At 49.3% G+C, this 12,460-nt stretch overlaps 1 protein-coding gene across 2 annotated transcripts; it reads left to right on the forward strand.

Annotated features, from left to right (window-relative positions):
• The first annotated feature begins 4,991 nt into the window (after positions 1 to 4,991).
• Positions 4,992 to 9,385, forward strand: LOC100294700 (AP2 transcription factor). 2 transcript variants are annotated; one of them, XM_044514747.1, is made up of 9 exons: positions 4,992 to 5,688; positions 5,776 to 6,331; positions 6,907 to 6,992; positions 7,135 to 7,143; positions 7,234 to 7,322; positions 7,411 to 7,484; positions 7,567 to 7,617; positions 7,725 to 7,801; positions 8,394 to 9,385. In XM_044514747.1, exons 1-9 carry the CDS (start codon positions 5,373 to 5,375, stop codon positions 9,032 to 9,034), a joined length of 1,899 nt encoding a protein of 632 aa, XP_044370682.1. In that variant the 5' UTR covers positions 4,992 to 5,372; the 3' UTR covers positions 9,035 to 9,385. The 2 variants fall into 2 exon arrangements, with proteins under 2 accessions (XP_044370682.1, XP_044370683.1); XM_044514748.1 differs by having other exon boundaries at positions 4,995 to 5,688; positions 6,910 to 6,992.
• The last annotated feature ends 3,075 nt before the right edge of the window (positions 9,386 to 12,460 follow it).

The raw sequence follows: 12,460 nt of genomic DNA on the forward strand, positions 1-12,460 counted from the left end.
TGGACCTGCTCTTCTCACAACCCTGTGCCCGCCGACCATAGTAGGGATCCCGTTGATCCCATAGGTGTCGTTCCCACCGACATAAATAATGTCAAAGGTACCAACCCGAAGGTGGTCAATGGTCAAAGAATTAAACACTACATCTCAGGTACGTCTATTAATGTTGAAAGCAATATTATCCAAGCCATGACGCTAGAGGAACACATAAAAGAAACCTTCCGGAACACTCCGGAATAACCAAAAAAAGAGGAGGTATGTGATACGGTAAGTAAACAGACTCCCAAAATTCTGCAATTTTTTTGTGAGTTTTGGAATATATTAAAAATAGGAAAATAAGAAATAACCAGGAAGGCAACCCTAGTGGGCACGAGACACCAGGGTGCGCTAGGGCCCCCTGGTGCGCCCGGGTGGGTTGTGCCCACCTCATTTACCTTCCAAACTCCATTTTTCTTTCGCTTGCTTGTTTCCCAAGATAAAAATCTTTATATACCCCCCAAATGTATTGACCTTCGTACCGCACAAAAATCTTCTGTTCTTCTTTCTTGCTGTTTTTTGTCAGACCTCTCAGGCCAGACACCATGTCTTCTCCCTCCTCCAACAACGTAGAAGAAGATGCTTGGTTAATGAAGATGGAGAAGGACCAAAAGAAGCTCTAAAGGGGAAGAAGAGCAAGGAAGTTGTTGGAGATCAAGCTCCAGCAGTAGGGCAAGCCTTGCCTACAGAGGAAGAAGAGGATATCCTCCAACCATATTATGAATATCTCACCCTACTGAAATTGAAGCTTTTATGATCATTGAAACGGTCCGTGTTCAAAACAAATTTCTCACTCGTGAAAATATCCTATTGCGAGAGCACATCATTGCCCTTCGGAGCGTCATACGTAGATTGGAGAACCTGTTAGAGATTGCTACCTCATCACCACCACCACTTTCTTCATCACCAAAGGAGACTTGAGTTCATGGTATGGGCACTCCCCTTGGCTTGTGCCAAGCTTGGGGGAGGTGTCCCGGTATCGTATCACCACCGCTATCTTTGCTTTTATCTATTTTTAGTTCAATCCTTAGTTAACTTTTGATCTAGTTGAATAAAATCTTAGTTCGATCCTATCTTTTCGAGTGTTTGCTTAGTGATCTATCTATGTAATCGTGTGCGAGTTATATAATAAAGATTAGTTCAAGTTTTGCTTTCTGCACTTTTATGTTTCAATAAAAAGGAAAGGAATAAATAAATAAAAAAGATCATATGCTAATCTTATGGTAAGTAATGACATCACATAAGGAAGAGCATAAGTGGTAAAATTTGTTGGATATTGACAAACATAGCATTGGTCAATGATGCAACTCATGAAAGAATTAATAAGGGAAGAGAAGATTCACATGCGTTGTACGAACTTGTGATGACAAAGAATAAAAGCGCAGACTGCATAATAAGGTTGCTATCATAAGGGGCAATACAACGTGACATTCTTTTGCATTAAGGGATTTGGTATACAAACAAATAAGCGCATGGCAACCTCTACTTCCCTCTACGAAGGGGCTTTATTTTACTTTTACGCATAGTCAAAGTTTTCTCCCCTATTCCTTTTTATTTTTCTCCTTTGGCAAGCATCATGTGGTGAGGAAAGATCTAGGCACATATATCAGCTGGATATGAGTAGGCATGAGTTATTATTTGTGACATCACCCTTGAGGTGAATATGTTGGGTGGCGAAACTATAAGCCCCTATCTTTCTATGTGTCTGGTTGAAACTTTTTGTTCATGGGTACGCTGTGAGTGTTAGCAATCATAGAAGACTATATGATGGTTGAGTATGTGGACTTGCCTAAAGGCTCCGACACGTGACCCTTCCTGTGATGAATTGTAGTTGCAAACTTGACTGAGAACATAGTTTGTTGGTTTTAAACAAGGTTTATGCTTTATACTTCATGTTGTGATGAATTGTTACTTGTTCATAAGAAGTTATATGACACAAGTTATATGATAAAAGTTATGTGATAAAAACTTTATGTTTAAGTTCCTTATTGTTACAATAATGTGCATGATGCTTCTATGTCTGTATTTTGTTTTTATCGACAACTCTCTCTCTCTCTCTCTATGCATGTGGACATGTTTTTTGCTTTCGGTTTTTCGCTTGAGGACAAGCGACAAGCGAGGTCTAAGCTTGGGGGAGTTAATATGTCCATTTTGCATTATGTTTTGCTACTGATATTTATAATTTTTCTATGTACAATAATGCTTTTTGGAGTAATTCTAATGCCTTTTCTCTCATAATATGCAAGGTTTACACAAAGAGGGAGAATACTGGCAGCTAGAATTCTGGACCTGAAAAAGCACATCAGAGCTACCTATTCTGCACAAGTCCAAATAAGCTGACACTTCACAGAGATTTTTATGGAATATTTAAGAATTATTGGAGCAAATAGCTACCAGAGGGGCTCCACCAGGTGGGCACAACCCACCTGGGCGCACCATGGAGCCTAGGTGCGCCCTGGTGGATTTTGCCCTCCTCGGCCTACCTCCGGTGCCCATGTTCTGGTATATAAGTCATTTTGACCTAGAAACAAAAATTACAAGAAGACTTTTGGGACGAAGCGACGTCGTCTTGAGGCGGAACTTGGGCAGGAGCACTTTTTCCCTCCGGCAGAGCGATTCCGCCCGGGGAACTTCCCTCCCGGAGGGGGAAATCGTCGTCATCGTCATCACCAACAACTCTCCCATCTTGGGGAGGGAAATCTCCATCAACATCTTCAACAACACCATCTCCTCTCAAACCCTAGTTCATCTCTTGTGTTCAATCTTTATACCGGAACTTCAGATTGGTGCTTGTGGGTGACTAGCAGTGTTGATTACATCTTGTAGTTGATTACTATATGGTTTATTTGGTGGAAGATTATGTTCAGATCCATTATGCTATTTAATACCCCTCTGATCTTGAGCATTATTATCATTTGTGAGTAGTTACTTTTGTTCTCGAGGTCACGGGAGAAATCTTGTTGCAAGTAATCATGTGAACTTGATATGTATTTGATATTTTGATGATATGTATGTTGATTCCCTTAGTGATGTCATGTGAACGTCGACTACATGACACTTCACCTTATTAGTGCCTAAGAGAATGTATTGTGGACTAGTTATTAGATGATGGGTTGCGAGAATGACAGAAGCTTAAACCCTAGATTATGCGCTACTTCATAAGGGGTTGATTTGGATCCAAAAGTTTAATGCTATGATTACATTTTATCTTAATACTTTTCTCGTAGTTGCGGATGCTTGCGAAGGGGTTAATCATAAGTAAGAGGTTTGTTCAAGTAAGAACAGCACCTAAGCACTAGTCCACCCACATATCAAATTATAAAAATAGCGATCACGAATCAAACCAACATGATGAAAGTGACTAGATGAAATTCCCGTGCACCCTCAAGAATGTTTTGCTTATTATAAGTGGCCGTTTTGGCCTGTCCTTTGCCTCAAAAGGTTTTGGCAACCTTACTGCACTTTTGTTACTATTATCGTTACTTGCTCGTTACAAATTATCTTGATATCAAACTACTCGTTACTTATAATTTCAGTGCTTGCAGAGAATACCTTGCTGAAAACCACTTGTCATTTCCTTCTGCTCCTCGTTGGGTTCGACACTCTTACTTATCAAAAGAACTACGATTGATCCATATATTTGTGGGTCATCAGTCTATAAGGGTATGTAGACACACTCCCCTCTTTTTGCTATGCATCTCTTAGATTAGATTTTGGGAGTTCGTAGGAATTTTTTTGATTTTCATGCTTTGTTCCCCATCAGTTTGCTCTATAGTCGGACGCCCCAATCCCGCCTCATACGTTTGGGCGGGCCGCCCGGTCACTGAACAAACACGAATTTTCGACCCAGACGGGTGCCTCAAACGGGCCTCAAACGCCTGGGCTGACCAGTACCCCTCAAATCCAGCCCAAATATGGGGCGGATATGGGCGCGCCCGCCACGTCGGACCCAACAGCCCGACCCCACCGTAAATTGCACCAAATCCACCAAGTCGACCTACTGGATCCATTTGCTCTTTCCTCTCGTCTTCCTCCTCCTCGATGTTTGTCGCGCCACTCCGCGGCCGCGCGCGTCGCGCAACTATTCCTAGGGTGCAAGCTCGTTGGGGAATTGTTCGTGGAGCTCCAATGATGTGGGAATCGGAAACTTTGTGGCAGCTCATGACATGTTATGTTATTTTGCACAATTTGATTGTCGGGGATGTGGGTGATGGTGTAGCCCAAACCAGTGATTTTGAAGCACCTCGAGAACAAGTTCAAATCCTGGAAGATCAAGATGCAGCTGAGTTTATAAATTTTCTGCAGATGCATCAGAATTTTCAAGATCATCACGTGCACATGCAACTACTCAACGATCTTGTGGAGCATATGTGGATCCACAATAAAAACCAAAGAGCTAATATTTAAGCTGTGCACTTAAAATAAATTTTATGTAACAAGACCTATGTATTTTCGGTACCGACATTTGCTACTTACCTGTGACATTGACATGTATGATCGACGAGCATGAATTTGTATGAATTTGATCCGGATTTAAGATATGTGGACGCAGGACAGAAGATATGAGGGGCCGATGGACGCCATCCACGGACGTATAGATGAACAGATTTGCCAAGTCCGGCTGCACATGCTTTACCGGATACACTCACCTGCTCTCTCTCTCTCCTCTCACGTAACTCCATGAAGCCTGTGCCGAAAGCAGCCTTCTTTCAGCCACTCTGGGCAGCATCCAGCTACTACGTCTAGGCAGCAGTGCTACTAGTGCATGACAGGTTGAAAGAGAGTGAGATGGAGAGGCACTGGACGGTAGGAGGAGGCTGGCCATCTTGTCCAATGGCAACTCCACGATTAAATTCTTGCATCTTTATCTGTGGGTATGTGCCGCCGCGTGAGTTTTCAACAGCACCGGGCGTGGCCTCGCCCCAGTAAAAAGAGGGTGGGGTGGGAACCCAAGGGACCTGAAGACACACACACACACGACATCTTTTATCCAATCCAACCACAGATCCCCATGGAACGAGAGGTATGGGGAGGCCAAGAACAAACAGGCCCCTAGATTTTATATGCCCGCTCTGATGAAATTGCATTAGGGCTCAGGAGAGAGTGGTACTTATCCACCGCTTTGCTTTGGCCTTTGGCTTGCTTGGCCCCTCCCTCTCATTCCTTTTGCTCAACTCACGGGTCCCTCCCGTCTTCCTCGTAGTTCACTTCTCTTTTACCACCACTGCCTCCATCTCCATGTCGTCGCTCGGACAAGGGTAGTGGTGCCGCAGTAGCAGTAGAGCTCAGCTCAGAGTGAAAGCGAAGCAAGAAGCGTTTTCGTCTGTGTTTGTTTGTTGATGAGAGCGATGGCCAGCGGCGGCGGCAACTGGTTAGGTTTCTCCCTCTCCCCGCACATGGCCATGGAGGTGCCCTCCTCTGAACCCGACCACGCTCAGGCTCAACCTGCTAGCGCTAGCGCTATGTCCGCTTCTCCCACAAACGCCGCGACCTGCAACCTCCTATTCTCCCAACCCGCGCAAATGGCCGCTCCACCTCCTGGCTACTACTACGTCGGCGGCGCCTATGGGGATGGCACCAGCACCGCCGGCGTCTACTACTCCCACCACTCCGTCATGCCCATCACGTCCGATGGATCCCTGTGCATCATGGAAGGTCAGCTCACTGTTGCACTTCTCTCTCTATCTCTTGGTTTCCATTGTTGCAACGCCGATACTAATCTTTCGTGCTGCCATCACCTAGGGATGATGCCATCGTCCTCGCCGAAGCTCGAGGACTTCTTGGGTGGCGGCAATGGAAGTGGGCACGACGCGGTCACCTACTACAGCCACCACCAGCAGCAGCAGGACCAACAGGACCAGGAGGCAAGCAGAATCTACCAGCACCATCAGCAGCAGCTAGCGCCCTACAACTTCCAGCACTTGACGGAAACGGAGGCGATCTACCAAGAGACCACGGCGCCGATGGATGAGGCAATGGCCGCTGCCAAGAACCTGCTCGTGACGAGCTATGGCTCATGCTACAGCAACGCGGGGATGCAGCCGCTGAGCCTGTCCATGAGCCCCAGGTCCCAGTCCAGCAGCTGCGTCACCGCAGCTCCTCAGCAGCATCAGATGGCTGCGGCTGCTGCTGCTGCTGCTGCCTCTATGGCTGCTTCCCAGGGAGGCAGTAATGGTGGTGGGGAGCAGTGCGTGGGGAAGAAGAGGGGCACTGGGAAGGGAGGCCAGAAGCAGCCCGTTCACCGCAAGTCCATCGACACGTTTGGGCAGAGGACCTCCCAGTATAGGGGCGTCACCAGGTAAGTTGCTTATACTACAGATATTTAACCTTTGGGTTCATGTACGATCCCAACTTGCTCAATAGTACCTATTTGATCATTTTACATTGCTGATCATGTGCAAATAAACTGATGTCAACTAATTCCTAGTTCCTTTATTTTTTTAAATAAATAAATTCCTGGTTCATTTAGAACATGTAGTGGCAGTACTAGTACTAGCCTGTTTGAGCCTTATGTTTTGCCCTGTGATTTTGTCCTAGTTAGCAGCATTGATATCTGCAGTGTTCCACTGATGCATCTGCAGTTCTTGTTATTTAGTAGGGCACCTAGTATCCATACTTCGTTCCAAAACAAATTAATGCCATGGAGCAGTTAGATTTATTCACCCACAAGATGCTTAGTTTGTTTCATCCCTCAGGATTAAAGACTGAGCGCAATGCACCTGTTGCTTCTGATGCCTCTTCAGTTCTTTGCATTGATGAGACACCACCTACCTGCTCTTTTGTTTTTGACCAAATCACCTGATTGAACCTGCCTCCCTTTTTATATTGTTTATATCGCATGACCAAGGTTTGTGTGTGTTTGATCCACTGGAGCAGGCACAGGTGGACTGGGAGATATGAAGCCCACCTGTGGGACAACAGTTGCAAGAAGGATGGGCAGACAAGGAAAGGGAGGCAAGGTTGATCACTAGCTCAACTTCTAGCACAAATTGTATCAAAATCATACGCACCAGTCACCTTATGACTTCAGCTGACATTCTGATACATGTTCTTCTTCTTGTGTATGTCAACATCTCTGGCTCCAATGGTGTCTTCTTGCAGTTTATCTAGGTAAAATTGACTTCATATATAGGAGTACTTTGCTGCAGCACTTGTATCAAGCTGTGTCCTAGTTCCTGACATTTTCTTAATGTGGGCTAGGTGGTTATGATAATGAAGACAAGGCTGCCAGGGCTTATGATCTGGCTGCTCTGAAATACTGGGGGCCGTCGACGAACACCAATTTCCCGGTATGGATGACAACATGGACTGGTTCATGGAAACTAAAACCGTTGATATCGGTTTCTATAATGTGAACTGATATGTTGAGCTTCACAGCTAGAAAATTATCGAGAGGAGGTCGAGGAGATGAAAAGCATGACAAGGCAGGAATTCGTTGCACACTTGAGAAGGTAAAAAAGCAGGAGTCATTTTTCTCCCACTCTAGATCTTTTTTGATTGATAGATTCAGTAATAAGTTTGTGATGCCTACAGGAGAAGCAGCGGGTTTTCTCGTGGTGCTTCGATATATCGAGGAGTAACGAGGTAAGATGCCTACACATTCTCCCTCAAGTAAGAAAAATATTGCATGAGAGAAAAGTCTGAATAATTTGAGCGGAAAACAATCTCAACGCGCCCATGTTGCATTTCAGGCATCATCAGCATGGAAGATGGCAAGCTAGGATTGGCAGGGTTGCTGGCAACAAAGACTTGTATCTCGGCACTTTCAGTAAGAACGACATTTATATCCGCTTGGTTTTATATACTTACTAACCAAAAGAGTTTTCACAAAGTTATGTGCCATAAGTGAAAGAAGCTTTCAGTGCTAATCTCAAGTAGCAGGGTGTACTATTATCGATGCTAGTATGCTAATTGTCGTGTCAAAGTGGATTTGCTAGAGAATGTAGTAGACACCCAGCAGAAGCTTTTACTGTTAAACCTCTAGTTTTGTGCGTTGCTTTGGGATCTAGTAACTAACTTTAGCTCGTGGAGTACATGAGTACATCTGCAACTGCAATGCATCCTTCCCTGATCATTCTTTGCTTTTCCAGATGTTTTATGCTTTTCATAAGGCTGTGACCTCTGTACAAAGTTATTGGTTGACTGTCTTGAATACCCCCTTGGACTGAAAAATCAATCACACTAGCACGACGCAAAAAGCAATCAGATCGGAAATCGTACTTTACAATAGGAATCTACCTTGGTTTCCTAATGAGTGAACAAGGAGGATATTATCATCGATGACGTCTTCTAAAGTAACATACCTCACCATTTGTCACATGTATGAAGATCTTAACAAAATCTACTGAATCTTTGTACAGCCACTCAAGAAGAAGCAGCCGAGGCCTATGACGTAGCCGCGATCAAGTTCCGTGGCCTGAACGCCGTGACCAACTTCGACATAACCAGATACGACGTGGACAAGATCATGGAGAGCAGCTCTCTGCTGCCCGGGGACGAAGCGCGCAAGGTCAGGCCGATCGAGGCGGCCAACCACGTGCCTTCCATGCACAACGGCGGCGGGGAGCTCAGCCATGCCGAAGAAGGAAGCTCAGGCGTCTGGAGGATGGTGCTCCATGGAACACCGCAGCAAGCTGCACAGTGCACCCCCGAGGTGGCCGACCTTCAGAAGGGCTTCATGGACGGCGACCCTCGCTCGTCCCTGCATGGCAATGGCATTGCCGGGTTCGACGTCGAGTCTGCCGCGCATGACATCGACGTTTCAGGCAAGATTAACTACTCCAACTCGTCTTCCCTGGTGACCAGCCTCAGCAACTCGAGAGAGGGGAGCCCCGAGAGGTTCAGCCTGCCCTCGCTGTACGCCAAGCATCCCAACGCCGTCAGCCTCGCCACCATGAGCCCGTGGATGGCGATGCCGGCGCCGACCGCCACCCACGCGTTGAGGGGGCCGAATTCCTCCATCCCTCCCATGCCTGTGTTTGCTGCCTGGACAGACGCATAGCCGCGCTGCTGCTGCTCAAATCTTGCTGTCACTGGCCCTGTTGTCGTAACCTGGAGCTGGATTAGTAGCGTCGGTTGCTCATGCCACTTGTTTTAAGCTGGGAAGGCAAGGCTGGTTAATTGGTTATCACGAAGGTGATGTAGTGGTAGTGGTACGTAGGAGAAGCAGGCATTAGTCTCTAGCTCACCGAACTTGTAGCAGTACGTAGTGTTCTTACTTTCTTTTCTTTTGAGCCTCTTTTTTATGTAATTTCCTGGGAATGTATTATCATGCATGCATGTATGGCTTACAACAATGCATGGAAGGAGGCTGTCCGAAGAAAAGTGAAAGGGTTTGTGCGATCGGGACTGAGCTGATGTGTCTTCATCCGTACCTTTTTTTTTTGCGAGGTATAGATTCACAGGATTACAATCGACAGCAACTAGTTCAGCGACCCAAGGGGGAGGTTGGGTAAGGGCATCTCCAGCCGTTCGGCCCCCCAGGGCGCCTAAATAGAGCGGCCTAGGGGCGTGCTGGCGCTAGTTCGGCCCCTGGGAGCGACCTAGCTCCCAGTCACGCCCCCACGCGCCGGCCCTAGGATGCGGGAAATTTAAACTTGGTCGTTCCCGCTCTCAAAAGACACTGCAAATCCGGTAATCAGACGTAGTCTGGCGTTACAAAAAACAAAGCGCTGCCGCCGCAAGTTCGCGTGCGCAACGATTCACTCGGCGGGGTCGGCTCCAGGCGTTGGCGGAGTCGGCGTGCGCGGGCTCGTCGGTGTCGGAGCTGCTTCGGTGCTGGGCTGTGATGGCGCGGCTTCGGCACTGCTGGGCGGCGATGTAGAGGCGTCGTTCGGGCTTGGCGTCCGTGTAGTCGTGGGCGTCGTCGGCGTCGTCGGCGTTGCCGTCGGCAGCCCGTTCAGGATGAGGCCGCGCTGCACCAGGTACCACGCCTTGAGCTTCTCGTCGTTGCTCTGGAGCATGTCCGCCCCGCCCATTAGAAAAGCCATGTCGGTGTTCCTCTTCTTCGCGGCGACGTTCGTCCGGAGCAGGTCGAGCTTGATGGCGTTGTTCTTCATTAGCGACGACCACCGCGCCTCGGTCTTCTCTTCGCGTAGGACGGCCCGGGCCTGGGCGTCGGCGAGGCAATGCTCGATGGACTCCTGCACTCGCGCGGTTGCCGCGTCGGCGCTTTTCCCCTTCTTTGCCAATTTGTGGCCGTCCGACCGCCCCTCTGACGCGCCCGGAGTCGTCGCGTCCGGCTTGTATGTCTCCTTGGCCTTGTCGAGGGCACGTCGGACTTCCGCCCACTTCTTGCACTTGTCAATGCGCTTGTAGACGTGGAGGTGCTTGAAGTCGGCGTCTTGGTTGTCGCCCCGATACATGGCGAACATACGCAGCAGCTGCGCGGAGGGACGAACAGTTGGCGGGCGGCGGGCGTAGGGGACGAAGATATGCGGGCGAACGACGTGCGTACCTGATCCTCAACGCTGACGCCGCTCTCCGGGCGAGCCGCGACCTCCTCGACGATTCCATGCCATTTGTTGCACGCCAACTGGATACGCCCCCAATGGTTCGCCATCGCCTTGGATTCATCCCCGCCTGGTCGACCGATGAGGAAGACGCCGCCGCGCGCGCCGCGTTGTCGCGGGCCTTCTTGGCTATGGCCCTGTTCCGCCTGTCGGCGGTGACTGCTTCGCGCCGCTGAACTTCCACCCTCCACTCGGCATTCGACAGGCCCGGTGGCTTCGATGGCGGCGCCCTCGGCTTCCTCTGCTTCGGCTGGGCCACGGCGCCAGTCGCGGTTGCCGCCGCGCGCGGCATGGCGTACTTCTTCGGCGGCATGGCGTACTTCTTTGCGGCAGCGGGAGGGGGTTTGACGGGAGAAAGGGAGAGAATGGCGGGAGGAAGGCGAGCGAGCGGGAAAGATGCGAGGGAAAAGCGTCAAGAAACGGCGGGAAAAGGTCCTCGGGTCGCCTCCAGGGCGGGCCCACGCGCCTTTTTCGCTTGTGCCGGCTCCCCAAGCGCCCCTCAGGGCGCCAGATTCGGCCTGGGTCCGCCGGCACCAGTTTTGGGCCGAGCCGGCGAAAAACGGGCTTCTGGAAACGCGACTGGGGCCTTTTTTGGCGCCGGCGTGACAAAATCGCCTAGGGAGGGCCTGTTGGGGGCGCGGCTGGAGATGCCCTAAGTCGCCAGCACGCACTGCTATCCCCGCTACGTCCAAAATCCGCTAAACAATATGTAACCTGTTTTGTTGACAAGATTTTTACAGGAGTAAATACCCTATCTTCCGGAAGAATTTTTTATCTCTGCAATCAAATGTCCATACGCTCGTTTATCCGTACGCTTGTTAGCAGGTCAAGTAGTGGACAGGTTTCTGTAATCTAATAATCAGTGGGGTCGTGAGCGAGCTGAGGTGCATGCAATTCACTGCCGATGCTGGTCTTTTGACCAGTGTCTCAGGCCGCTTGTCTCACGTCCTTTTGCTTTCTCTGCATGGCGCGGCACTTGCTCATATGATGGCGATGAGTATCATAAACATTCCCCTCTTTTCCCATCCCTTCCCGTATGAAGGGAGCCTCCTACGTTCCGGTGCCAATCATTCCAAAGCGGGCGAGAGATTCGCAGGGCATGTTTCCATGTCCCGACCTCAACCTGCGGGTTCATGATGGCATGGCATGGCCCGGGATGACATGTAGGATCCAAAGTGGAGGAGGATGCGGCTGCCTGGCCATGGTTATATTTGTGACGTTGGAAAAGCATGCATGCATGCATGTCGCAGTGATAATAAAAGAAGGGAAATAATGGGTCCGTCCTCAACGGTGGGGGAGGAGGGAGGAGGAGGAGGTTTACGTACAGGTTACAGGGAGAAGTAGGCCGCCCTTTTGAATGCTAGCTAGGATAGGAGTAGCGCTCGCTCACGCGCACTCACGTCGTCCTCCGGCAGAAATCACAGATTTGATCTGAGGCAGAAATCAAATCACAAACTGACCTGTTCACGAAAAAATTTCACTCTGCTAACCCTTCGGTGTGGCGCCCGACAGTTAGGCGCCGCACCCTACTGTGCAGCGCCTCTCCCTTAGGCGTCGCACATCCTGCCAGCGTGGCAGCCCTGGTCCAGTTGCGGCCCCACACGCACCTGTGCAGCGCCTAAGAGCTAGGCGCCACACTTTGACGTGCAGCGCCTAGCCCTTGGGCGCTGCACAGTGACTTAAGCGCGGCCGCCCCAGCCCGACCAGGCAGTTCTTCGTCTCTCCGCTCTCTGGACAGAGAGCAGCGGCGGCGGCGGCGCCCCCATCTAATCCCCCCACATCCCTCTCAGATCTGAAGATTTGATCCGTGGATTCGATCCCCAATCCATCCTACTAGGTAAACTCTTCCCTTCTCTTTCTTTTGCTCCGTAAATTTGTTGCCATTCTAGAGATTTGTCCATGATTTGATGGAACCC

The sequence above is a fragment of the Triticum aestivum genome, chromosome 4B (assembly GCF_018294505.1).
Source record: "Triticum aestivum cultivar Chinese Spring chromosome 4B, IWGSC CS RefSeq v2.1, whole genome shotgun sequence".
Taxonomy (NCBI): domain Eukaryota; kingdom Viridiplantae; phylum Streptophyta; class Magnoliopsida; order Poales; family Poaceae; genus Triticum; species Triticum aestivum.